The 27,900-nt window shown below is 41.4% G+C and overlaps 1 protein-coding gene across 1 annotated transcript in view; it reads left to right on the top strand.

The window, feature by feature from the left end:
• LOC138249169 (acetylserotonin O-methyltransferase-like) overlaps window positions 1–27,900 on the top strand; it is a 640,042-nt gene that overhangs the window by 145,320 nt on the left and 466,822 nt on the right. Inside the window, exon 2 of the mRNA XM_069203173.1 lies at window positions 4,949–5,123. Coding sequence (XP_069059274.1) covers window positions 4,949–5,123 — 175 coding nt within the window. The remainder of the gene's footprint in view (window positions 1–4,948; window positions 5,124–27,900) is intronic.

Raw genomic sequence — 27,900 nt, 5'->3', positions numbered from 1 at the left:
TTTCCAAAACAAGCAAACAAATGGGGCTGTCTACCCTAACTTCAAGGTATACATTCACCCCAGAAGGGGCAATAGTGTATCCCTGCTCCCCCGGGGGCAGATAGGTGGCTTGTTCAAATTGAGGATAGTACCCCACACCTGTCCCCCCGGGGTGTAGAAAGCCCACTTGACACCAAGGAGTTTGTATTTGGGGTCAAATAAAGAGGTGTGGGCATTGAACTCTGGTATTGGCCACACCCCTGTGCCACTTAAAGGACACACCCATATTTTGACCACCCCAGAGGGCAAAGATGGAGTTTGTCCCCAATTTGCCCCAGGGGGCAGAAAACCCACTGGATAGCAAGAATATTTTTCCCAAAAATAATGAGGTGGAGCTGGTCCCTCCTGACATCAGGCCCCACCCTTATCCCTGAAGCTGAACAGTTGTACTGCTCCCCTATTCACTTCATTGTCTTGTCCCAAAGGCAAGTGAGTGGATATTTGTTTCTTTAGAGTGTTGTTTTTACATATGGGCTTGGAGGGTGCTGCTAAATCCTATTATCGTCCCTCTTGCCATGGTGCATGGCCACACTTGTTGGGCCTGGGCAGTAGGCCACCTGATGAAACCTACCAGACCTAGACATTTCTGAAATTAGACACAGGGGGGGGGCATTATGATGAGCTTTGCCTGGATCGGTCAACATGTTTCACCCACAATGCCCTGAAAACGTCAACCTTTGCCTAAAATCATGCATTTTTCTTGCATTTCTGTGACGTATACTTCCAGAATCCACATGGATCTAGAAAATTCCTACTACTCAGTATACCCCCAATTGTCTTGATAAAAAACAATAACCCACTTGGTGTGTCTGGGCCTAGTGCCTTCCAGAAGAATGGATCAAACCAGGGCCAACAGTAGCCCTTGTAGGGGACTCCCATTGACCTTAGTTTGAACCATTCCTGATGCAGGCACGAGGCCCAATTACACAAGTAGGCTAGTGTTTTTATAGGGACAAGTGGGGTATCGCTCGATGGTAGAATTGTGCTGATTCCTGCAGATTCCAGAAGTTTTCATCGCATAAATGTAAAGAAAATATGTGATTTCAGGCAAAGTTTGAGATATGCAGGGTACTGTGATGAAGAAAGCCTTGCGGAATCCATGCAAAGCATACCACCCTGACCCTGGAATTCTCTGGGTATCTAGTTTTGAAAAATGCACAGGTGGAAAAATGTGATGTGGCTCTTTTGTGTTTTGGGACCCTTTCCTGCAGACGGCACAAGGCCTACGCACACAGGTGAGGAACCATTTTTATCAAGAAACTTGGAGGAATGCTGAGTGGTGGGGAAGTTTTGGCTTGCCACAGATTCCAGATGTTTTCTTTCCAGAAAATGTGAGGGAAATGTGTGTTTTTCTCACGGTTTGAGGTTTGCATAGGATTCTAGATAGGAAAACCTATTGAGAGCCATGCCAGACAACGCACCCTATGTGTCTAGTTTTCAAAAATATACAGGTGTGCTAGGTTTTATTAGGTGCCAGCTAAGGTACAGTCCAAAATCCACAGCTACCTACATTACAAGTAAAGACTCAGTTTTTAGTGGGAAAATGTGATGGTTCTATGTTGTGTTTTGGGCCCTTTCCTGTCACAGGCACTAGGCCTAGGCACACATGTGAGGTACCATTTTCATCGGGAGACTTATGGGAATGCTAAGTGGTAGGAAATTTGCGGCTCCTCACAGATTCCAGAAGTTTTCCTCACGGAACTGTATGGGGAAATGTGTGTTTTTGACAAAGGTTTTGGTTTGCAAGGGCTGCTGGGCAGAAAAACGTGGTGAGAGCCTGCCCTTGAATTTGTTTGGTTGTCTAGATTTAAAAAATGTGCAGATGTGCTAGGTTCCCCTAGGTTGCGGCAGAGCTATGGCTGAAAATTCACAGGTGCCCAAATTGAAAAAAGGGACAGTTTTCAGATAGAAAATTTAATGTGTCCATATTGTATTTTGGGCCCTTTCTTGTGTCACTGGTACTAAGCTTACCTACACAATTGAAGTACCATTTTTATTTGGAGACTTCTGGAAATGCTGGGTGTTAGAAAATGTGTGACTTCCTGCAGATTCTGAATTTCTCCTCACAGAAATGTGAGGAAAATGTGTGTTTCTGTCAACGTTGGAGGTTTGCAAGGGCTTCTGGTTAAGAAAACCTGGTGAGAGATACACAAGTCAGCCATCCTGGATTCCCCCAGTTGTCTATTTTTGAAAAATGTGCAAGTGCCAGCTGAGCTAGGCCCAAAATCCACATCTACCCACATTGCAAAAAAGGGTTGGTTTTCAGTTGAAAAATGTGATCTCTCCATGTTGCAATTTGGTCCCTTTCCGCTTGCAGGCGCCTGGCCTACCTCCACAAGTGAGGTACCATTTGTATCAGGTGATATGTGGGAATATAGATGAGTAAAACATTCGTTATTATCAATTACATTCCTCTACATTTGTGCCTTCCAGTTGTAAGCCAGTGTGTACGGAAAAATACATTTTGAAAAATGCCCTCTGATCCACATGCTGGTATGGGTACCCACAAATACAGACAGTTACAAATAGCCACTGCTTGTAAACTCAGTACTGGTCGACATTTCAGAAACACATAGGTTTCCTTCATACCATACCCATTTTTCACTCTTTATATTTTCCCATACGAATGATCTACACTGCAAATCAAACCCCATGGAGAATTTGATTATTTTTTCGATTTTTTGAATGATTTGGGAGCCAGAAGTTTGTCCCTCAAAGTGTGATATGGTACTGCCCCCTCTCAGCTTTTTCTTCTAAATGGTCCCCAGACATTGATGTTAATATTATGAGCCTGTTACGCATTCAGGCTGAAGAGACCTTAGCACACATTTTTCCTGCCCAGGTTACAGTCGTCCTAGGAAATACTGGATTAACCCGTTATGTAGACAACTGGGGTACAGATAGTTTCACTGCATGGTTAGGATCCTGTGTACTGAAACCAGGGAATCTGTTGTATGTGCTGTGACCAAGTATCTTCAATGGAGGTGGGTCATTAGGGCCAAAGTGATAAATCAGACCACAGTCTCATTTTTCTGCTATACGCATTTTACACTTATGGTTCCATTGAGTGGGATGTAAATCTTATTTGTCAATCTCTACGGCTAAGTACCCTTAACGGAGTCTGGCCACTAAGGCCAAGCCACGAAACAGAGTGCGGTCAATACTATTTTATTTCCATATGATATTTTCTAGGTAATTTGAAAAAAAAGTTTAATTGTGAATGTTTATGACAGTTGCTCCGAAGCTATATGGTTTCTAGGACCATAACAGATTTGAAATAAGCTGTAAAGGTTTGTTTTAGAACATTAATTCAAACATCAATTAAGCAGTATATATGGGAACCAAAAATAAATTCAAAAGATATAACAGTACAGTTTAGAGACTGAAATGTGCTAATAAACTAAGGTGTAACGAGATGGAATACAAAATTGTAACAGCCACAATGCAGAGAAAACTAATTGATGCGATCAGGTGTGCCATAATTAAACTTTCCCTTTCTAATCTAAAAATAGGCTATTATCAAATATAAAGGTTATTTCTAAAGGGGAACATAGAAGGTACCAGGATAAGGTCAAACTTCAGTAGAAAATTGAGGAAAAATGAAAGGGTGTTAAGCATGATGCTTGCACACAGAGAAGGCCAGCAGAGAGAGATATCTTTTCCCTCTCGAACTCAGGATATAGTCAGTCTTACTAGTCTTACAAATACCATCAACAGCTGCTGGAACATCCATATCTCATTACCACAACTAACAACCAATCAGGTAGCTTCGCGTGAAGGGAGTCGATGTACTCCCTAAGATTCCCATGTCCAAATAATTAGGTATGCAGTTACCCCGAACGTTGCTTCATCCTGGTACACAATGAACAGAAGGCATTCTCTCATTATCAGTTCCCCACAATTGTTGCCAACGTTCTCCTCCCAGGCTTTGCTATCTAATGCATACAATAAGAATATCACTAGCTAATGAGAAACATGATAGTGTACCTGCAAAGAAGAGAAAACAGCATGCTGGCAATGTCGAGGCAAACTTTTCAGCTAAGCCATGGATGCATGTTACAGCATTGTAAATCAATGGAAGCAAGCAAACGTAAATGTCAAATTAACACAATGGCATAATTCTATTGATCATCTTATTAAACTTGTGTTGAACTCTTAGTGATTACTATGGTTACATACTTATTAATTCATTTAAATCTGTCACACATGTTAATCTGATTAAACTATCTGTTGAACATAATGTCGTATAAGGGTGCATAAATGTATAAACATGCTTGAAAAGGATGGAGCCTAAATTAGGCTGCTCCAATACCTTATAAGGAAAAAAGTTATGGAGGCCTAAGCGGAAACTTCCATAAATAACCAAAAAAGGGTTAAGCACTTGGGTGAAAAAGCCTCATCGGTTAAGGGGTTAACTTTTGAGTTTGAAACACAGACCCACTTTTGGACCTTTATACACTTTGGCGCTAGAAATATCTAAAATCTTGAAAAATTATATCTCTGGTGTCCTACATCAGGTTTTTGTCATTTTGGTGTCTCTTTGTTCGTTAAAAAGTTCACTTTTTCTATAAATTGGGAAGTGATTTTTATTGCGTTGTCTATTTTTTAACTGTTTTCCTGCTGATAAATGTCTTGCTCTGGTAAATTAAGCCTGCCTCCTCTGTGCTAAATCTACCAAGGGTTAAGCTCAGGTTTAAATTATTGAGACCTAACTGAATCTTGTAAGGAAGATTGCACTTATCACCTGAAGAAGATTACTATCCACATCACCTAATAATTCACTTTCTATAACAGTCATTAACAAATGGAATAACTTAGAAGGTGCAAGACCTTTACCCACTAATCAATCCATTCAAAAGCTTTTAAAGAGTTACTGTCACTCGAAGATTTATTTGTTATTTTTCCTCAGGTAATGTTCACTGCCTGCGAACTGGGCATCTTTGACCTGTTACAGGAGTCCGGTAGCCCCCTGCCCTCTGCCACCATTGCTGAGCGTCTGCATGCCAGTAAGGATGGAATGGAAAGGTTACTCTGCGCATGTGTGGGATTAAAGCTGCTGGAAACTGAGATGAGCAATATGGAAGGTAACCTTTTAAACAGCCACGCACTATGCAAAACGTACACTGCGATACAATAGGATGAAAAATATCGATGTACCACAAGCAGAAAATAAATAATTTTACATGATGTCATAATTAATTTCTTTCCTCTTTCTTTGTAAATGTCACACCTACAAGATGATGCTGGCCTTCATTTTATGTTCTAAAGATCTAAAAATAAAGGTGGAAAAAAGTGATGGCAGTGGGTTTATTCAAACCCAGTTTCCCTTATACCACTTTGATACATGTAATGTGATTGACAATTCTGGCCATGGTTATTATATTTCTCCTCTGCTTTCTCGTCTGTTCGTTGCCTTCTTTTCAGTAAAAACCTTAATGTAGCGCTGCATATGTATTCAATTATTGGTATCTTTAGTATAATAATAGATGAGCAGCACTGTCGTCAATGACTTCCAATCTCCCTCCAAGATTAATATATGTCACATTTTGGGTTGTCAGATTGCCTCATGAACTCGGCACATGTCTAAGTTATTCGTTTTACAAATTGTTATTATTAATTGTTTTGGTCCTTTTATGTTATTATCAATTGTTTTGGTCCTTTTATGTCCAAGGAAGCTAAAAGACTTCAACTTCCAAAATGCACTGGTCTGTTAGATGAAAAGCTAAGCCAGTATACATGGGGGCATGTTTATGAGTTTGTCAAGCAGCGCAGCAAGCCACCTTGCTGCACTATACTGCGTTACAGGGAAAGGGCAGGAATGCACTGTATTTAAGGCATTACAGTGCATTCCTGCCTTTTCTCTTGTGCTGGCCCCCATTTGGCAGCCTGGGGCCAACACAGGCACCCTTGCACCATGGTGAACGAGTGCCTCCGTTGCATATAGGGTTGGTTTTGTACATGAACGGGCATCTTCCAGCACAAAAGCAATCCCCTCTGGATTTTTCCCTTTTTTCTATGTGAGCTGGAGGATGCTGCACAGATAGACAGAGGAAAACATGTGTAGAAATAAAGATATTTCTCCTTTTTTATGCTTCACCTGGGGAGGCATAGGTTTTTGGCACATTCCCAGATCTACCACTTCTGGTAAATCTTGGAATGCGTCAACATGCATGGATGCGCAAAACCCATGGAAATGCCTCCCCGGTGCAGAATAAACAGTACAGTGATTTGCGGTGTGTTGCATTACTCAAGATTTTTGACTCCTCTCAGGGAGATGCAAGGTGGCCTTGCATAGCTTCATAAATCTAATTTTTCAGTTGCATCACTCTTGCACCATGTTGCGTGGTGCAAGAGCGACACAAAAGGGCACATAAATATGCCCCATAGTAACAACTCATGTGAAGGTTGGCAGATGTAGGACAATCACCATGAAATAGCTGATGTCCCAGCCCACCAACCTCACTTTTCCCCTGCTGTTTAGATCGAGTGAGCAAGTGCTCTGGCCTGTTGTAATCTATCTGTGGGCTTTTAACCACGCCCACCGCACCCCCATCAGTATCACTTGTTTGTGGACTTGCCTTTCAAAAATCCTTTGTTATCATACGTAAATGCTTTGCGTTTTTCCCTCATTGGGGCAGTTTTGTTACAGCCTTGGACATCAACCCTGTTACATGGATAGTCCCACTTTTGCCAGTACGTTTGACTGCGAGAGAACTTCTTTTTCCTTTAGTGTCTCTCCTTTGTGCTCATGCTCATGGCGGCTGTGGTGCTTTGAATCTGGTAGCTTTGGCCAACTGTTTTACTTTTTATTTTCTATTTATGTGGCAAGAACAGTCCAGTTAGGAATTTACAATGTTATCATCTCTTACTCAAGCAAACACGAGACCCATTGCATTGCAAATGCTGATTTTAGAGTTGAGGGGACTACTGGGCTTTCAATAGCAGAGCTGCATATGGTTTCACCATGGGAAAATATTATCTAATTGAACAACAAGGATGCAATTGAATCCACTGTATGCCAGGAAACAAGGGCTCTGATGTCTCACAACATTCACCTATCACCCTGCCACTCACAACCGTTTCTATTCACCCTCATTGTATTTGGAGGCATGTGCATTTATTCAAGTTTAGTCAGGAACAAGGGTGCCAGAAAAGGCAATGTTCATACACTAATGAAAAGACACGTGAGAAAAAAAACCTCCATTTACCATGGTACATGTAACAACATGGTTACTAGCTCACTCCATAAACCAGCACATAGGGCCTCACTTACAAGGATTTTGCGCTGCCTTAGCGTCATTTTGTTATGCTAAGGCAGAGCAAAGCAGTAGCCCACCCCAAGCCCTATTTACAAACAATGGTGACATTGCACCAGTTTGTAAAGCCTTGCACCACATTATACCTGCACCAGGTTTTAATGCATGCAAAGTAGGCGTAACCCCATTAAAGGCCCTGCAGAAATGGCACAGTGAAATCTACAAGATTTCACTGCACCAGCATAGCGTCATTTTCTTAAAGCCTGCTCAGGGAAGATGTTAAAGGTGATGCTATGCTGCTGTCTATGGGGCTCCATTGACATTGCTGGACTAGCGTCAACATTTTAACGCTAGTCTAGCAATGTTATGGTTTAGCGCCACAACAGCGTCAGAATTTCTGACGCTGTTGTAGACACTTTGCACCATGCAGCACTATGTTGTAAATACAGCACTCCCATGGCATCACTAAGGGGGTGCAGTGTGGTGAAGAAATCTAGCACATCAATCATGATGCTCTAGTTTCTTGTAAATGAGCCTCATAGTGAGCAGCCCTGGGCTTGTCTTCTACAAATCACTGTTTCATTTGTATTATAGTACAACTGCATCAACTGAAATGAAGCAGGGCTGTAATATTTTTCTAAACTAAAGCTCAAGAGTGGAGCACTGCATTTTTGGTGACAATGAGTCATCTGTTAACCTAGTATATACATTCATTCTATGAGGTATTTTAAATGTTTGTGCTAGAAATTATTCTCCCCTTACCCTCTGATGTTCAGGGTGAGATAAAGGGTAACACAGTCTGTTTTAGTGAGCTAGTGTAAAGGAGTGCTTCTCAGGGCAGGTAGCATTGTGGCTGTCTCTAATCTAGAGTACCTACCATAGAAGCACAATGAAGTGTCAGATCTTACACCTGGCTGTTATGCAGCCCTCCTGTAGCAGTAATCAGACATGCAACAGGAACAGCTCTGTCTGGAAATGTCCGCAATTGAAACTGCAATCCCACCCTTCACACTTCCCAATACTCACATAAATCACAGTGTGATCACTGCTGCACAATCAAAAGCAGCGTCGTGCGATCATTCTAAGAGCAACACAACCACTGGAATAAAGTGCCTATTCTCGTACATACAAACATTTACACTCTTCACTCTTAAAGGGCTCCTGGTGAAGCCTATCCTGAAGACCGCATCAAACCACCCAAAAGCACAAAGCTCTACTCCATCTACAACAGAGGTAAGTGCATCTAAGCGGAAACTAGTCAAGAGAGACAACGGTGGAAAAGGGAACCCGGCAGAAGGAAAAGGTAGGGAGAGAGATAGACAAGAGAAACAAATAGAGAAAGGATGAGAACGGTGCACAGAGAAAGAGAATAGACAGAAGGTTAGAAAGGAGACAAAGAGAAAGAGAAAAGCAGAGTGTAGGGACAGAAGAAAACATAGGGGACAGCTAGGTGGGGAGAAAGAAAGGTGAGAGAGAGAGGTAAATGAATGGAGAATGCACAGTTAGCTCTTGTTTACATGTTCTAAACTGGTCAAGGCTGTGGGCGTGTCCAGCATTATATTTCTTTTGATAAGTTATTTATAAGGTGACAAGTGTAGGGTAACCATCAATTGCCCTTAGAGGTCGACACACATCTTTAGACTCAGATAGGAACATGATAACGTACTAACAAACAACATTAACAATTTCAAATCAATAAACATCAATTTCAATTTGGAGTCAATAGTTTATATGCACCATGACCTATGTGGCCATGAATCACCACACAAGTTTAATAAAGTTCAAACATTTATTGTCCTTTTGATAAACAATGCTAAGATCACATAAACCAAACACAAGACCAAATGATAAAAGTACAGAAACAATACAGGCTGACGAAATATTTGAAAGAATCTTAACCTTGACAGAATATTTATTTTTAAACATTTAAGAACCACCATGGAGAATAATAACAGTCACCGATGAATGATAAATTCAGAATACATTTAATCATCACAGATAAATTGTTTACAATTAATTTATATGAAATAGTTGAATTTAGATTTTGGCATCCTTAACTGTTACTCTAATTCTATAAGCATGTTTGGGCTTCATGCAAAAAGAAAAGAAGACAAAAATATTTTGAAAAGCATCAGATTATGGCACGCACCAAAAATAGAGGTTGCGTTTTCTAAAAATAGAAAACTTAAAAATCTGCAAGAAGGACAAAGGCACATTTGGTTATATCTCTCTTAAATGGATCAGCAAACAGCATCTTAAATGGGCAATGGCATAATAGGGAGCAGTTCAGTAAAGTTTGGCATTAATGCATCTGAACTGACAATGACAGAAAGCTAAGGACACATCACTTCATTACAGTAGCAGAGTAAAAGAGTAACTGAATCGACATCCCTTCAATTTTGCTGTATTAAATCCCCAGAAACAACTAGATAGATTGCCATTGTTAAGTCTCTGGGGTGGTTTAGGTCAGAGCCAATTACAATTATTCCACATTTCAGAAGTATTTTTTCTTCATTTTCTCCATTCACGATTGGCTCATCTTCTCTCACTGCAATCACCAGTTTCCGCAGTAGAATACAAACAAACAACATCCAGAGTGTACAAGTCACACTAGGTTTAAAGAAACATTATTTGCAGAGCTAACACATTTAAAACATTGACTCTTGAAAATTCCTAAAATGTGAGGTCTTTTTTAAAATCAATGCTAAAACATGAAGAATAAAATATTTCATAATAATTAAACTATTAATCCTTTTAGTACATATTAATATTCATATTTCAGTACATTTAATTATGAATAAACAAAATAAATTTTCATTAGACAGTTATTCCTTATTATGTCAAACCACATTGTGGCTGACACAAGGGTGATCATATTTTCCAAAACATTTTTCAGTTTAATCTTTCAATTCATGTTATTTCATTATGTTTTAGTGACACATTTTATTAATAATGTTTGCACTCCATCAATCCCTCCTCTGAAAACTATAGGCCCTCATTATGACCCTGGTGGACTGTGGTATTTTGGAGAAAAGTACTGCCAACAGGCTGGCGGTACTCTTCCCCAAAATATGACTTTGGCGGTTTGGCTCAAGCCAAACCGCCGATGTACCACTCCGTCTGCCAGTGTAGTAACAGCCGCCGGGCTGGAGACTTCAGTCTCCAGCCAGGCGGCCGTCACTGTCCCACCCGTGGGATTATGACCCCGCCTACCGCCATGGTTTTCGTGGCTTCCTTACAGCCACGAAAACCATGGTGGTAGGCACTATCAGTGACAGGGAATCCCTTCTGTGTCACTGATAGGGGTCTCCCCCGCCCCGCCCCCTCCCTCTTCCTCTTCCCTACCCTCCCCCTCCTGCCCCCCACTACAAACACGCACCATCAGACACATGCATACACAATCATACCTACATTCGCCCACTCATTCATACATCCATTCACACACACATCCACACACACTTACATATATACAAGCACACACGCATTCACACAACACAACATACATGCACAATCACAACCATGCATGCACACAAGCATTCCAAATGCCACACAACCGCATACACGCTCACACAGACATACACACACACCCAAACACAACACCCCCCACCCCCCTCCCCTGTCGGAGCACCCGCCTTACCTGCTTGTAGGGGGTCCTCTGACAGGAGAGGGGACGGGGTGCCCGCCAGCAGAACACCGCCAGGCCGTATCATGTGTCATGATACGGTCTGCGACGGTCTACTAGTGTGGCGCTAGCTTACGGTATTGACACCTTACCACCTTACCGCCATCCACCGCCATGGCCGCAGCCGGAATTCCACCAGCCTTCTGGAGGAATTCCGGCTACAGTCATAATATGGCGGACGGCAGGTAGCAGCGGGGACGGCGTTTTGGCAGCCGTCACCACTGCAGTAGGCGGTCAATACCGCCATTGTCATGATGAGTGCCTATATGTGTTATCACAAAATGCACTTATTAATACTTGTATTAATACTTGTGAGTCAGTTTAAAGTTTAGTTTGTTTAGAATATCTTTTGTTTCTTGGTTTTCTCCAGTTTTCAGTTTTTCTCAAATCAGGAAAGTATCTGATTCTCAATTTGTTTCTAAGTTAATTTCTTTCCTCCTCTGTTCATTGTTCACCCTTTGCCTTTTTAGCAGTATCTACAGCTTGTAAAATACGATTATACAGATGACACATATAACCACAATTTATTATGGTTTAAATATGTTTCCCACCATACCCTGACCAAGATTCACTTTAATAACACCTTTGCCAATATTTTCCCACACCCCTGGTTCTTTCAGTTTTGTTAAGTCTGAATTTGAATCTGTCAGGTTCTTAATAAAATTTCGAATTCCTTTACTATTGTCAAGTATGCATGTGGAACAATATTTTGTTTTCAACATCCGACAGACTCTGCCTTCCTTAGCTAAAAGTATATCAAATGCAAGTCTGTTCTGGAGAACCATGGAACGGACCGCAGACATTCCAGTATCCATTAAAATTATGGCTCCAGAATAATCAGTCAACATGTTATCTGTAATAGTAGACAGCTTTCTAATTTTCAAAGCATTCAGAACACCTCCTACAGAAGGAATAATTGTTACAAAAATATCCCCAATTATTTCAGTATATGTTGCTCTTTTTGATCTTGGTCTTTGCAATTTGTTTGTGTAGAGTGTGTCATCTATATTGTCAATCTAGTAAATCTTTGGGAATACACAACTCCCAAATAACAAGTCTCATAATATCCCATTGGGCGACGATAATAAGTGTTCTTTCCGCAGATGTAATATACCCCAGGAATCGCAGAATCTGGTGCATTTGACATAAAGTCTCATGTATTCTTAAAAGGAAATACATGTCTGCACTCACTCGTTCCCACAACCTTAGTATCTGTTCTGGATTGAGGTCTATAGATGCAAAGCTTTCCTACACGTTGAAAATCTAAAGCAAGCTTTCCTTGTGTTTGAATTTCACTAAATGCATAATCATTCCTAAGTGTCCTTTTTACTAACCCTTTATCTATTTTCTCCTTCCATCCTTTTCTTCAATCATCAGTTTGATAGAAGAAAGATTTTTCAACTGGCAAAAGCAAACATGCGTGATTATTGCGGTGTGCGAAGCAGTACCTAATCTTAGTGTAGGCTCAAAGAAACCTCCACAAATATTAATAATTCTCTCTTTAGCTACATTACTCAAGTGTTGATTAATCAGAACAAAAGAAAACAGTATGTCGAAATTAGAGCAGAACTATTGAATGTACTCTTGGTTATAGAGCTTTGATAGTAAAAGACTATACCTAATTCCATGAGTTAATGGCAAGCTATGTATGGTAAGTAATTACTTCCTGGTCTAATGAAGGAATCTGCATACAAATGTAACATTCTCTCAGATTCATTGTCTCAACATATTCATACAACAAGGAGAGATGGAAACATTAGTAGAGATATCCCCTTGTGAGTTGTCTAAGTGCAAATTTTTCTCATGTCTGTTAAACATTTCTAACTTCAAAAGTGTAGTAGTCTCTGAAGAAGGTGTGTAATTGGTTTCAGCTTTGCTAGAAACACTCAGACTCACAATCAATAACAAACTTACTAACACACTTAAAATTCCCAAACCAATACACATGCATTTCCAACTTCTGTTTTTTTTCCGCAAGTGTGATTGCTAACCATGACCTGTAAAGAATCAGAAAGTAGAAGGAAAAGAAAAGAAAAATATATAACTATGCCGCCAAAAAGAATTAAAACGAAATCTTTAGTCTTTATTGCAGTCATTTACAGCAGCTTTCAGACCTTTCCAGAACTTTGTCAAAATTTGTTTAGAAGCTTGTCAAAATAAGTTTTCAAAAGTATCTTTCAGTAGATCATAGTCTATTGAAAAGTAATTAGCACTTATAGCATGTAATGTCGCTCTTGTTCAGTTGGCAATGTAGTTTCAAAATTCAGTTCATAAGCAATTTCAAGTTCCAAAACATTGAGTTGGAAATTCACGATCAAAACAAAAGGACAGAAATTCACATTGTCACTCATCTGTTGTAAAATACGTTCATTCAGGACCTCAGTATCTTCAACTTGCAACTCTTTTTACTCTTTGACCTTCAATTTGCACTTATTTCTCCTTCAGTCAGATCTTCATCTGTATCTGTTCTTGCTGTTGTGTCTGGCTCTTCATTTATGGTTCACAGTACACTGAAACCTTTTCATTTGTTTGCAGTTTGGGTTATTTGTCTCCTTTCACAGTTTTCTTTGACAGTGTTGTTCACAAAACATACAACTCTTCTTGATTCGGCAGGATTTTGACTTTGACTTGATATACCTGCAACATTAGCTAATTCAAGATGAGTCAAATCTATATGACTTTGATGCAACTCAGCTGCTTCAGGGACCATGATTTGTTTCAACTGATCAACCCAATCGTCTGCTCCTGGGAGAGTCCTCCTCTGACTTGACTGTCCTGCTATGTTTGCTGATGCTTGAGCAACTTCAGGACACAGAGGTTCCTCTATTTCATCTTTCAGAGGTGTGTTTGTTTTGTCTCTTAGAGGAGTACTTGGATCTTCACCATTTTTCACTGTCTCTGTTTTGTCTCCACAGTCTCTTTTCTTTCTCCTTCAAACTGTATAGTAGTTGTTGGTGCTCTCAACAACTCTTGCTCATCTTTCAAAGGAAATGGCACTTTCCGAGTGTGGTTGGCATGAATCCAGTTCGGAATCCCAGCACACTTCACAGTAGTCTTTGTGACAAGTACGACCTGGTAGGGGCCCTTCCACCTAGGCTCCAGACAGGTTTTCCTCATGCGCTTCTTGACAACCACCCAATCACCAGCTCCCACCATGACACTGGGAGAAAGAGCGAACCACGTCAGCCAGACTCTTGCAGGAATCCAGCACCATATCATCTGTTATATTCTCAAGTGCATTTGCAGAAACAGCTGTCAATCTCATTGCCCTGCCCATGAGGATTTCTTGGGGAGAGAGTCCAGTCTTTCTTTCAGGTGTGTTTCTAATGCTCAGCAGAACCAAAGGCAACACATCTCGCCATTTCAGATTTGGAGATGCACACATTTTTGCAAGTCGTGCCTTCAGAGTACCATTCACTTGCTCTACTAATCCTGCTAAATGTTTAAGGCTGAACATAGTAATTTTGTCACCTCATTATTGAAGTGACTTCCTCTGTCTGATTCTAAAGAGGCTGGAAACCTGAAGTGAGGAATTAACTCCCTAAGTAAAAGATTTGCTACTGTGAGACTATCATTTCTACGTGTGGATTAAGCTTCAATCCATTGACTAAAAATACAGACAATCATCAAATGTGTATCAGACCGCTACACACAGGCATCTCAATAAAATCTGTTTGAATTCTTTTGAATGGACCTCCTGCTCTTCCGAAATGACTCAAATTGACAATTGTTCTTTTCCCCACGTTCATTTGTTGGCATGTGACACATCTGTGACAAATTGCTTCAGCAACCTGTCTGAACTTTGGTTTGCACAAGGATTGTTTAAATGTTCCAATCATCACATCTCTGCCAATGTGTGCTGGACCATGATAGTATCTTGCTATTTGTGTCAGTAAACAGTTTTGCAAAACCACTTGTCCTTTATTTGAAATCCATATTTCAACATTGTCTCATTTTAATTTTATCTAACTTTTCTTTTCATCTACAGAAGTATTTTCTTGCGAACTTCTGATTTTCTCCAATGTATCTGTCACTGTTAATGTGTAACTTGGGTTTACATCATCGTCTTTTAGTTCTTTCCATTCCTCATTAAAAGACATTCTGCTTAATGTGCAAAATCTTGACACTTGATCAGCATCAGCATTTCCCATTGTAACAAAACCTTTTGATTTTTGGTGTGCACTGCATTTAACCACAGCAATCTTCTCAGGCAATTGTAGGGCTTGCAACAAATCATGAATTCCACATCCATTTCTAATTGGCGAGCCAGAAGAGGTCATGAAACCTCTCTGTGACCACAACTGCCCTAAGCCATGCACTATACTAAATCCATATGGACTGTCTGTGAACAATGTAACTTTAAGCTATGCAGAATTACAGCATGCTATAGTAAGAGCAACTAATTCAGCCACTTATGCAGAAAATACTCTTTTAAGTCATGAAACTTCGAGTGTACCAGAAATTGTGCACACAGCATATCCAGATTTCAATGTTCCCACATTATCCCTTAGACAGAAACCATCAGCAAAAACAATTTGATCATTTTCCTCTAGTGGAGTATCCTGAATATCAGGTGTGGTTTTCATGCACAATTTAGTAACCTCCAGACAGTCATGTTCAACTTCTTTCAGTTTCTCATTTTCAGCCTACCGGGAGCAAGGTTGCTGGGTTAAGCACTGTACACCTTTTCAGAGTAACATTTGGACAGCCTAAATAAAAAAAAAGCTCATACTTTGTGAGCCTTGCATTTGTCAAATGTCGTGTATTTGTTCAGGTGAGCAAAACCTCAACAGAATGTGGAACAAGGACAGTTAAAGAATGTCTCATCACAATACTCTCCGTTGAGTGAGTGACAAACCAACCACAGCCACAGTCCACAAACAGCAAGGTAAAGCTGCTGCGACTGGGCCCAAAGTAGTAGAAAAATATGCTACAGGGCGATTTACACGACCATGTACCTGTACAAGAACTGAAAGGGCACAAAAATCACATTCATGACATAAATGGTTTCGTATAGTCAGGCATTACCCAAGCTGGTGCTCTGCACAAACTCTCTTTCAGCTCAGTAAAAGCTTTCATGCAAGCTTCATCAAAGGGCACAGTGTCGGAAATATCCTCGTAGGTCAGTCTCTGCAACACCTTTAAAATAACAGAAAAATTGGGATTCCATTGGAGACAGTAGCTCACCATTCCCAAAAACATCCTGACATCTCTTTGTGTAACTAGAGGATTCATTTGTAAAATAACTGTAACTCTCTCTCTAAACACTTTCCTTGCACCCTTTTCTATTTGGTGACCCAAGTACTTCACTTATTTCTGACAATCCTTCAATTTCGCTGGGGATACTTTATGTTGTCCATTTTCACCCAAATTATTCAATATGGCAATAGTATCTTGCCTGCATGCTTCTTTCATCTTTGAAGCAACCAAAAGATCATCATTATACTGAAATAATGCTGATTGAAAAGGCATTTCCAATTATTCCAAATATTAACGGAGATTCTGAAAAGCCTTTTGGGATCCTACACCAGCAATACATATGATTGCAAAATGTATAACAGAAAACAAACTGACTATCCTCATGAAGAAGCACTGAGAAAAATGCTTGTGATAGGTCTACCACGGTGGACCATTCTGCATCACATGCTATCTGAAACAAAATCACTGTTTATTTAGTACCACTGGACAATATTTGACCACTATGTCATTAATTTTCCTCAAATCTTGAACAATTCTAAATTTCCCACTTGGTTTTCATGAACCTATAATAGGAGAATTACATGGGCTACTCAGCACTTCTTTAAGAACTCCATGCTTCACAAAATCTGCAAATACAGGAGTAATTGCTTCAACTACATCTGGTGCCATATGATACTGCAGAGTTTGTGGAACAACTGCTTTAGGCTTGACTGTGACTTTAACTGGTTCAACTCCTCTGATCAGACCAATGTCTTTTCCAGAAAGATCCTAATCTTTTAATGTAACTGTACCCTGTTAATCAGTTGGCAAATCTTGTACTGTAAATGCAGGATATAAACTAATCAGTGGAAACTCTTCATCAACTGAATCACATTCAATTGGCATAGATGAATCATCATCATAATCACTATTCACCTGAATAACAATTCTGTCATTTGTACACATAATTGAATATTTTGTTTGCACAACAAATTTCTTCCCAGTAAGGAAACTGGACTAAAGTCACAGACTACAAATTTGTGCAAACCTTCAAAATTGCCAATTTTAACAGGAACCGGTTTAGTAATCGGGTTTGTCAGGAACTGATTTGCAACATCCACAATCTGCTATATTTTCCCAGAAGGTGGCACATTAGGAACTTCCGAAGTTCTTACTGTAGAGCGTGTAGCTCCTGTATCAACTAGGAATGAAACCTGATGACCCATTACTTTTCCATTTATATAAGGACCCTTTTGATCCACTTCTAATTTAGCTGCTAACACACATTCTGCTTCATCCGAACTCTCACTCATCACTTCATCTTTCGATTCATCCTCACTGTGAAGTGTAAATTTTTGTACTGTCTGATTACTTAGATTTGACTTTTGACCTGTGTGTTCCTGTGGAAGCAACATCTGCTGCTGTACCATTGGAGCTTGAGGTATCTCATGTACTCAATATCTTTTTTAATCAAATTCTAATCTGTAACTTCTTTTCAGTGACTTTGATTTCTCTATTTCTATCTTGTATTTCTCAGCAAGTTCTGCTAATTTTGGTGTACCACTCCTGCTTTGTCCGTAACATTTTTACTCATGAAACGTAACTCATCTTCATTATATGAGTCAATTCTATTTAACTCAAGTTCTACCTCCGTCATTTCCTTTAATTCTAAATTAAGTCTTGCCAAATTCAGTGAATTTCCCCCTTCAGCATTTGGTTTTGCTCCACTCATGTTTTCTAACCAGTCTGTTAACTGCTGAGCTGTAGAACCTTGTAAGGAGATATTATTATTTACACTGGGCATACTATGTGGAGTAATACATGGAGTCTCAGGAGTCATCAAAAACAAATTTGAATTCAAATCTGACTTTACCACATTCTGTGAAGTCCTAGGATAATTTGAGTCAATTAGTGGCCTGTCTTGTCAATAGTCTGATTCATTGGAGACATGACTCCTGCAGTAACATTGAATCTCTCCATTTCTGTTTTCAAAGTAAAAATATTCTGTACATCACTCTCATTATTTTCTTGGGCAAACAAAGGCACAATAGGACCAATAGTAACAGGTACTGTTAACGCTTCTGGACTTGATTAAACTTTCTAATTTCTCAAGTAAATTACTCCAGTATTCGGACCTGATAGCATTAAATAATTTGACTTTGATAATGTTAGAGGTGTATACCTCGGCATTGTCTGAACTTGCACTGGAGCCATTGTACTAGGTGTAGACTCCATCTGAACCATCACTGGTTTCTGGTTAGTCTGCGATATCTGTGATGATGGCACCACTGGTACTGTCATGCTTGGTTCAGTACTTCAAACAGGAATTGTAGGATAGACTACAGATAGCTCAACCTGAGTCATAGGTGTCTGAGTTACAGTAATAGTAGGAATGTTAGTTGCAACCTGTACTTGACTTTACATCACTACAACTGGTATTGGAGCTCTCAGACCAGGCCTAGTACCTGAACTTGTCTCTTGTGCTGCATATGGTGGAGGACGACTTCTCAGTAATTGCATTATAAATCCACCATCTGAGTCATCATCATAAGTCAATGATATCCTAGCCTCATCTGACTTCGACTCATCTTTTTCAGAAGAGTCCTTTTTCTTTTTCTTTGTCTTTTGTCTGATACTGCTCTCTTTCTCTTGTCTAATTGTAGGAAACATTTTAATACCCTCTAAAGTTTGAGTTCTCAAAAAATTCTGCTCATTGTACCCACCTTGCCTCTAATAATGTCTCCTCAACTTTTCTCATTCTCCTCCCAAATTTTAATTGTCTGGACACTAACTCCCAAATGGCTAAAGCTTCAAATTGTGCTAGTGTAGGTGGAGGTTTTGATTCATACAGCACTCTTCTCAAATTTTCTATAATTCTCATATTACAAGTTTCTTAGGCAGGAAATGCTAAGCTCCCTTCCTTCTATGTACTTTTGCACCATTGTTCCAACCAAATAAATGCTGCGGTAGCCTTCTCTTCAAATACAGGCCCATATTTATACTTTTTGACGCAAAACTGCGCTAACGCAGTTTTGCGTAAAAAAAATTAGCACCGGCTAACGCCATTCTGAAGCGCCATGCGGGCGCCGTATTTATTGAATGACGTTAGCCGGCGTTAGCCGCCGGCGCCGTCTGGTGTGCGTAGGAGGATATGGGGCTTGGGCGTCAAGAAATGGGGCAAGTCAGGTTGAGGCAATTTTTTCGCCTCAACCCGATTTGCGCCATTTTTTTTCACTCCCAACCCCCATAGAAATGACTCCTGTCTTAGCAAAGACAGGAGTCATGCCCCCTTGCCCAATGGCCATGCCCAGGGGACTTCTGTCCCCTGGGCATGGTCATTGGGCATAGTGGCATGTAGGGGGGCACAATCAGGCCCCCCTATGCCACAAAAAAAACAAAAAAAAAACACTTACCTGAACTTAACTTAATGTCCCTAAGATGGGTCCCTCCAGCCTTGGGTGTCCTCCTGGGGTGGGCAAGGGTGACAGGGGGTGTCCCTGGGGGCATGGGAGGGCACCTCTGGGCTCCTTCAGAGCCCACAGGTCCCTTAACGCCTGCCTTTTGCAGGCGCAAAAAAACTACGCAAAAGCGGCCGTACGTCATTTTTTTTGACCCGCCCACTCCCGGGCGTGAATTTTGCCCGGGAGTATAAATCCGACGCACATGCCTCGGAGTCGATTTTTTAGACGGGAACGCCTACCTTGCATATAATTAACGCAAAGTAGGTGTCCACGCTAAAAAATTACGCTAACTCCAGGGACTTTGGCGCTAGACGCGTCTAACGCGAAAGTATAAATATGGAGTTAGTTTTGCGTCGGAATTGCGTAAAAAAAACGACGCAATTCCGGCGCAAACGGAGTATAAATTGCCCCACAATGTATGCAGGTGTACCTTCTGGTAGGGCAATTTCTCCTAATGTAACTGGAAATAAAGCATCTCCCTTAAGCACACTCTTTAACGCTTTGAAAAATGTAATTTTTACTTTAATCAGGCTTAAAACTACAATTTAAATTCAAAACAGGAAGTAATTCAATCCCAAAATCCTTTTTGCTTGCCTCTCTCAACCAATAACCCTTCGCGGTTGTCCACCAGTCCTTTCGTAGCTCCCTTTCACCAACCAACCTACCCAGCACGGACCTAGTGATGTCACACTCACACACACAGCAGCTGACAAAGTCTTGCGGACTCACCCAAATACAAAATATTGCGAGCACCAAAGAAAAATCAACACACCAATTTTTCTGCTTACTACAGGTAGGGAACACAATCACTTTGGAAGCTTCACAAATATTTCAATTGCGGCTTTTTGCTCTGACAACTGCACATTCGATCTTTCCTTTCTCAGATTCGCAAGTAAAATTCAACCAACAACTTTCACCCTTGACCAATACTTGAGCTTCCTTGAGCATTCAGGAATCACCAATATCTGTCAAACTAACACTCCTTTAACACATACTCTAGAAATACTGTTAGTCAACCATGCCTGACTGACCAACTAAACAGACAAGTTACAACAATAACCAAGTGTCTATGAGAGACTTGATCACTACTCAGTACTCTGGAGTCTCAGACCACAGGGACAAATTTTGAGCACAAAGCACCACACCCATTTGAAGTACAACAACTTCCCTACATCCACTCTTTGGAGTACGCACACTCCCTAACAAACTACACTGGAGTACACAAACTCCCCATTTCTCATAAACATCACAATTCAACTGCGATTTGCTAAAGCACAGCAAGTATAAACCCTATCTCAACCACAAATTACTAGGAACACTGGGAAGATGTCCAAACAAGCACTGGAAAAACCAAAGTTCATCCAAACAACCATTGGCAAAGCAAATTTCAAAATGTCAACATTTCAGTGAGCACTGGTAAAACCATGTAAGGAAATGTCTCCTTGGCATAGTTACCCCCTGACTTTTTGCCTTTTCTGATACTAAGTTATGATTTGAAAGTGTGCTGGGACCCTGCTAACCAGGCCCCAGCACCATTGTTCTTTCCCTAAGCTGTACCTTTGTCTCCACAATTTGTACAACCCTGGCACTCAGGTAAGTACCTTGTAACTGGTACCTCTGGTACCATGGGTCCTGATGCCAGGGAAGGTCTCTAAGGGCTGCAGCATGTCTTATGCCACCCGGGGGACCCCTCACTCAGCACATGCACACTGCCTCACAGCGTGTGTGTGCTGATGGGGAGAAAATGACTAAGTCGACATGGCACTCCCCTCAGAGTGCCATGCCAACCTCACACTGCCTATGGCATAGGTAAGTCACCCCTCTAGCAGGCCTTACAGCCCTAAGGCTGGGTGCACTATACCACAGGTGAGGGCACATGTGCATGAGCACTATGACCCTATAGTGTCTAAGCAAAACCTTAGACATTGTAAGTGCAGGGTAGCCATAAGAGTATATGGTCTGGGAGTTTGTCAAACACGAACTCCACAGTCCCTTAATGGCTACATTGAAAACTGGGAAGTTTGGTATCAAACCTCTCAGCACAATAAATGCACACTGATGCCAGTATGCAATTTATTGTAACATACACCCAGAGGGCACCTTAGAGGTGCCCCCTGAATACCAACCCGACTTCCAGTGTAGGCAGACTAGTTTCTGCCAGCCTGTCACACACCAGACATGTTGCTGGCCACATGGGGAGAGTGCCTTTGTCACTCTGTGGCCAGGAACAAAGCCTGTACTGGGTGGAGGTGCTTCTCACCTCCCCCTGCCGGAACTGTAACACCTGGCGGCGAGCCTCAAAGGCTCACCCCTTTTGTTACAGCACCACAGGGCATCCCAGCTAGTGGAGATGCCCGCCCCTCCATCCACTGCCCCCACTTTTGGTGGCAAGGCTGGAGGAGATCATTAGAAAAACAAGGAGGAGCCACCCACCAGTCAGGACAGCCCCTAAGGTGTCCTGAGCTGAGGTGACTCCTGCTTTTAGAAATCCTCCATCTTGAGAGTAGAGGATTCCCCCAGTAGGATTAGGGATGTGCCCCCCTCCCCATAGGGAGGAGGAACAAAGAGGGTGTAGCCACCCTCCAGGACAGTAGCCATTGGCTACTGCCCTCTCAGGCCTAAACACACCCCTAAATCTAGTATTTAGGGGCACCCCAGAACCTAGGAAACTAGATTCCTGCAACCTTAACAAGAAGAAGGACTGCTGACCTGAAGCCCTGCAGAGAAGACGGAGACGGCAAATGCCTTGGGCCCCAGCCCTACCGGCCTGTCTCCCCATTTCGAAGAAAACTGCAACAGCGATGCATCCAACAGGGACCAGAGACCTCTGAAGCCTCAGAGGACTGCCCTGCACCCAAGGACCAAGAAACTCCGTGAACAACGTCCCTGTTAAAAAACCTGCAACTTCTTTGCAACAAAGAAGCAACTTTAAAGACTTCACGTTTCCCGCCGGAAGCGTGAGACTTCCCACTCTGCACCCGACACCCCTGGCTCGACCTGCAGAAAACCAACACCTCAGGGAGGACTCCCCTGTGACTGCAAGGCAGTGAGTAACCAGAGACGACCCCCGAGAGCCCCAACAGCGACACCTGCAGAGACAATCCAGAGGCTCCCCCTGACCGCGACTGCCTGTAACAAGTGACCCGATGCCTGGAACCAACACTGAACTAGCAGCCCCCAGGACCTGAAGGAACCAAACTCCAGTGCAAGAGCTTCCCCCAGGTGACCCTCTGCATAGCCCAGGTGGTGGCTGCCCCAAGGAGCCCCCCGTGCCTGCCTGCATCATTGAAGTGACCCCCGCTCCCTCCAGTACTTCCTATACAAAACCCGATGCCTGTTTGCACACTGCACCCGGCCGCCCCTGTGCCGCTGGGGGTGTACTTTCTGTGCCTTCTTGTGTCCCCCCGGTGCCCTACAAAACCCCCCTGGTCTGCCCCCCGAGGACACAGGTACTTACCTGCTGGCAGACTGGAACCGGGGCACCTCTGTTCTCCATAGAAACCTATGTGTTTTGGGCATCTCTTTGACCTCTGCACCTGACCGGGCCTGAGTTGCTGGTGTGGTAACTTTGGGGTTGCCCTGAACCCCCAACGGTGGGCTTCCTATGCCCCAACGTTGAGACTTTTAAGTGTTTTACTTACCTTCAAAACTAACCTTTACTTACCTCCCCCCAGGAACTGTTGATTTTTGCACTTTGAAAATAGCTTATTGCCATTTTTGCAAAGACTGTATGTGATATTGCTTTTATTCAAAGTTCCTAAAGTATCTAAGTGGAGTACCATTTAAAGTATTAATTGTAAATCTTGAACCTGTGGTTCTTAAGATAAACTAAGAAAATATATTTTTCAACATAAAAACCTATTGGCCTGGAGTAAGTCTTTGAGTGTGTGTTCCTCATTTATTGCTTGTGTGTGTACAACAAATGCTTAACACTACCCTCTGATAAGCCTACTGCTCGACCACACTACCACAAAATAGAGCATTAGAATTATCTACTTTTGCCACTATCTTACCTCTAAGGGGAACCCTTGGACTCTGTGCACACTGTTTCTTACTTTGAAATAGTATATACAGAGCCAACTTCCTAGAAACCAATTCTCCCAATTTATTTCTAAATGACTAATAAAAACAAGAAATTTCCCGCCTAATGAGAGGAAACCCATCAGATAAAACCCTCCTATTGAGATGTAACCATCGTCTGCTACCAGAATTGTTGGCATGTCCAGCCTAATATTTCTTTGGACTCATATAGGAGTGCGATAATGTATTAACAAACAGCAGTAACAATTTCAAATCACTAAGCATCAATTTCAATTTGGAGTCAATAGTTTATATATTCCATTACCTATGTGGCCATTAATCACCACACCAGTTTAATAAAGTTTAAACATGTATTGCCCTTTAGATAAACAATGCTAAGATTATATGAACCAAATGCAATACCAAATTAACAGAAATAATAACAGGCTGACCAAATCTTTGTAAGAATCTTCCATAGACAGAATATTTATTATTAAACATTCAAGAACCACCATGCAGAATAATAACAGTAACCAATGAATGATAAATACAGATTACATTTAATTATCACAGATGAATTGTATACAATCAATTTATATGAAACAGTTAAATTTAGATTTTGGCATCCCTAACTATTACTCGAATTTGATAAGCATGTTTGGTCTTCATGAAAAAAGAAAAGAAGACAAAAATAATTTGGAAAACATCTGACTATGGCACTCACCAAAAATAGATGTTGTCTTTTTTTAAGAAGAGGAAACATAAAAATCTGCAAGAAAGAGAAATGCACATTTGGTTATACCGCTCCTAAATGGATCAGCAAGCAGAGATGTCTTCATTAGTTGAGCATCTTCTGGTCTTCTTCATTGGGCAATGACAAAATAAGGAACAGTTCAGTAAAGTTTAGCATTAATGCATCTGAACTGACAATGACAGAAAGCTAAGGATACAGCACTTCATTACACTAGCACAGTAAACAAATAAATGAATCTACATCCCTTCAGTTTTTCTGTATTAAAGCCATAGAAAGCAACTAGCTAGAATGCCATTGGTCAGTTTATGGGGTGGTTTAGTTCAGAGCCAATTACATTTATTCCACATTTCAGAAATATCTTTTCTTCATTTTCTCCATTCACAATTGGCTCATCTTCTTTCACTGCAGTCACCAGTTTCCACAGAATACCATTGCTGCAGGTTATACATGAGCACTGCAGACTATTGTTCCTGGGTGCACATTATCCCATCCCAGGAAGTCAAACAAATGTTACAGCATAAGAACGTAACTTTTCCACAGTGTACAAGTCACACAGGATGCCTAGAGAAACATTCTTTGCAGAGCTAGCAATTTTAAACCATTGCCTCCAGAAAATTACTAAAATGTGAGTCCTTTTTTAAAACCTATGCTAAAACATGAAGAATACAACATTCCACAATATTTAAACAATTAATCCTTTCAGTACATAGTAATATTCATCTTTCAGTACATTTAGTTATGAAGTAACAAAATACATTTTCATTAGACATTTAGTTATTATCATGTCCAACAACATTGTGGCTGACACCAGGTTGATCATATTTTCCAAAACACATATTTTTCAGTTTAACCTTTTAATACATGTTACTTCATTATGTTTTACTGACACAATTTTATTAATAATGTTTGCACTTCAGCAAGGCCAGCATGCATGTGCATTATGCAGGTAGCGCTCAATATGTTCTCTCAAGGTGCAGAACTTCCCAATACATGCATGCACTATGCACAAATAACCTCTGAGCCAAATACATTATATAGGAGGCACTCAGCATATAACTTGCCCACCAGGCCAGCAAAGGAACATATCAGGATGTCTACTACTGCTCCACAAGGTCCGTAGCCATGGCAGGTTTTAACAAGCATTGGCGTAGCCAATAGGTTTTGCCTATGAAAGACCTATGCGGGTTCTCAGTGTCTTTTAAAGATGTTACACAGCAACTCGAGCTGCTATGTAACATTGTTTGAAGTACATAAAAGCAAAGCGCTGTGGCATGGCCAGCACTGACCCCGCCATCGTGTTTTGTTTTCATTTACTTTAAGCCATGGTATACAGGAGCTTGTGCGCCTGTGCAACATGGTTAATCAAGGGAGACATGATAAAGCATTCCTGGGAGGGGCAGGTGGAGGGGTGGTGGGTGAAAACCAGGGGGTGCAGGTTAAAATGCATGTTTGGCTGACAGGTGGGCCAGTGGGTGTAAGGTGGGTGGTGTACAGTGGAAGGGGGAGTAGGGTGAACCGGGAAGCAATATGACAGGGGTGGGGCAGAGAGGTTGGGAAAACAGAGGGATGGAAGAAGAAACTTTAGAAAAGTAGAGACAGCGGACTTCGGCGGATGGACTACAGACACATGCATTCATAGAGAGTGCATTTGTTAAAGTAACAAAAAGTACCTTGGCAAAGGGATGTGGTTAGTGGAATAACACTAGCCACTGAAAGAAGTACTTGGTTCAAGCACCATGGCATGGATGAAGATTCCAAGCCTAGGAGGAGGAAGCTGAGGCCTGGAGGAGTGCTGACCAATTGGGAGCAAGGAAAGGAGACCCACGTGGGTGCCAGCCAGTGGTGAATAAAGAGCGGCTGACCAACAGGATGCAAGGAAATGAGACCCAAGCGGGAGGTAGCTAATGGCAAGTATGGTGACGTGGCAGCCAAGCAATGGTAAGTAGAGGTAAGTAATGTGGGGGCTCTGAGCCCCTTTTAAGATTTTTTTTTAATACAATTGATTTTGCCACAGTGAAACCTAAAAACAAGCACTGATAATGAAAGTGATTCCAATGTAAATGCATTGTGTTAACTTTTAACTATAAAGTGGATATCATTAAAATCCTGTATGGGTCCAGACCTCCTGGAACGAGGCAGGAAACCCATACACAATTAGCTTACGTACTGAACTGAGACCATTAAAAGAAACAGTCAGGCACTTGTGTACTTTACAGCTTCTGCCCCATGCACATGGTTTGGATACCATCATCAACATGTATGACACTGAGCAGAACCATTTGTGTATGTACTTTATTCATAAGTAGCCTATTTTAACCCTGTGCAAATATCTGCAGTTACACACTGCTGAACTGTATGCTGAATATGGAATGTTCTGCATGTGTTTATAAGGGCTGTGAGCCTGCCCTCACCATGCAGTAGGCAAAATAGTCACTCCTCAACCGCTCAAAGAAACCACAAGTAGAGCACACAAAAACATTCCTGCAACACTTCAGCTTCCAATATGTGGGTACGATGCAGTCCACACTTTGTAATCAAATAAGTACCAGGGCCTTCCTCAGGAGGCCTCTTCTGCTTGCACCACTTATTGTCACTATCAGCAGTGCCAATTACAGTAACATCACATTTACAAACCATCACACTCCCACATCTGTAACAATTGTGACTATTCCATGCCATCAAAGCTGTGAGTGGCTTTAGCAGCAGATAGTAATTATTTTAATGTATATTAAATTAGTAAAATTGTGTTGTTGTGCTTGTCTCTAAATTAGAGAAATAGCACCACCACGAGGCAGACTGTGATAAGTGCTGGTGTTGACTATTAAGTCTGACACTGTGCACCAGAAAGAAATCACCATTTCAATTGGGTCAACGGATCCTAAGATCACCTTAAAGTTTACTGTCTGCATAGGAGCCCTCACCCATGAGGTACTGCACATGCCTACAGACAACGGCTTCGCTGGGCAGTGGGCACATGACGCAGGTGGGCTTTCATGACTGGAGCCGCATCTGTACTAAAAACAATGTGACCCTATGAATTATCTGCTTCGTTAATGGGTGTATTAACAAATTACAAACCAACAGCAGAATACATATATTGTTAGCAGCAGCACAAGGCTGTGTCTACACCTGCCTTGCTTTGTTGGCAGGCTGGCCACTAGGATTTGACAAAGATTTTATCTGCCTAGGTTTCTCATGTGAGTCATGGTGGACAAACACATCTCCAAACACAATGAAGGAAACTCCCTGTGTGTCAGGGCTACTGTTATTTTGTTTGGCACAATGTTTGGGATTTGTTCCTGTGTAGTGAAGCACATGGTGGCTGGCTGCCATAAAATGGCAACCAGTCAGATTTACAATTTCAGTGAAGTTGATGGCAGTGGCATTTTCGACAATAAAACAACTGTCATAAGCCAGCTTAGACCTATAAAACCAATAGGTGATGTCCTGCAAGGCTGGTAGAGCCTTGTTGGAGTGTAACTTTTAGTAACGCTTTCAGTGACTCAGACA

Source organism: Pleurodeles waltl, chromosome 8 (assembly GCF_031143425.1).
Source record: "Pleurodeles waltl isolate 20211129_DDA chromosome 8, aPleWal1.hap1.20221129, whole genome shotgun sequence".
NCBI classification, from domain to species: domain Eukaryota; kingdom Metazoa; phylum Chordata; class Amphibia; order Caudata; family Salamandridae; genus Pleurodeles; species Pleurodeles waltl.
Note: the sequence above shows the minus strand (reverse complement) of the source record. Positions and strands in the feature narration are given on the sequence as shown.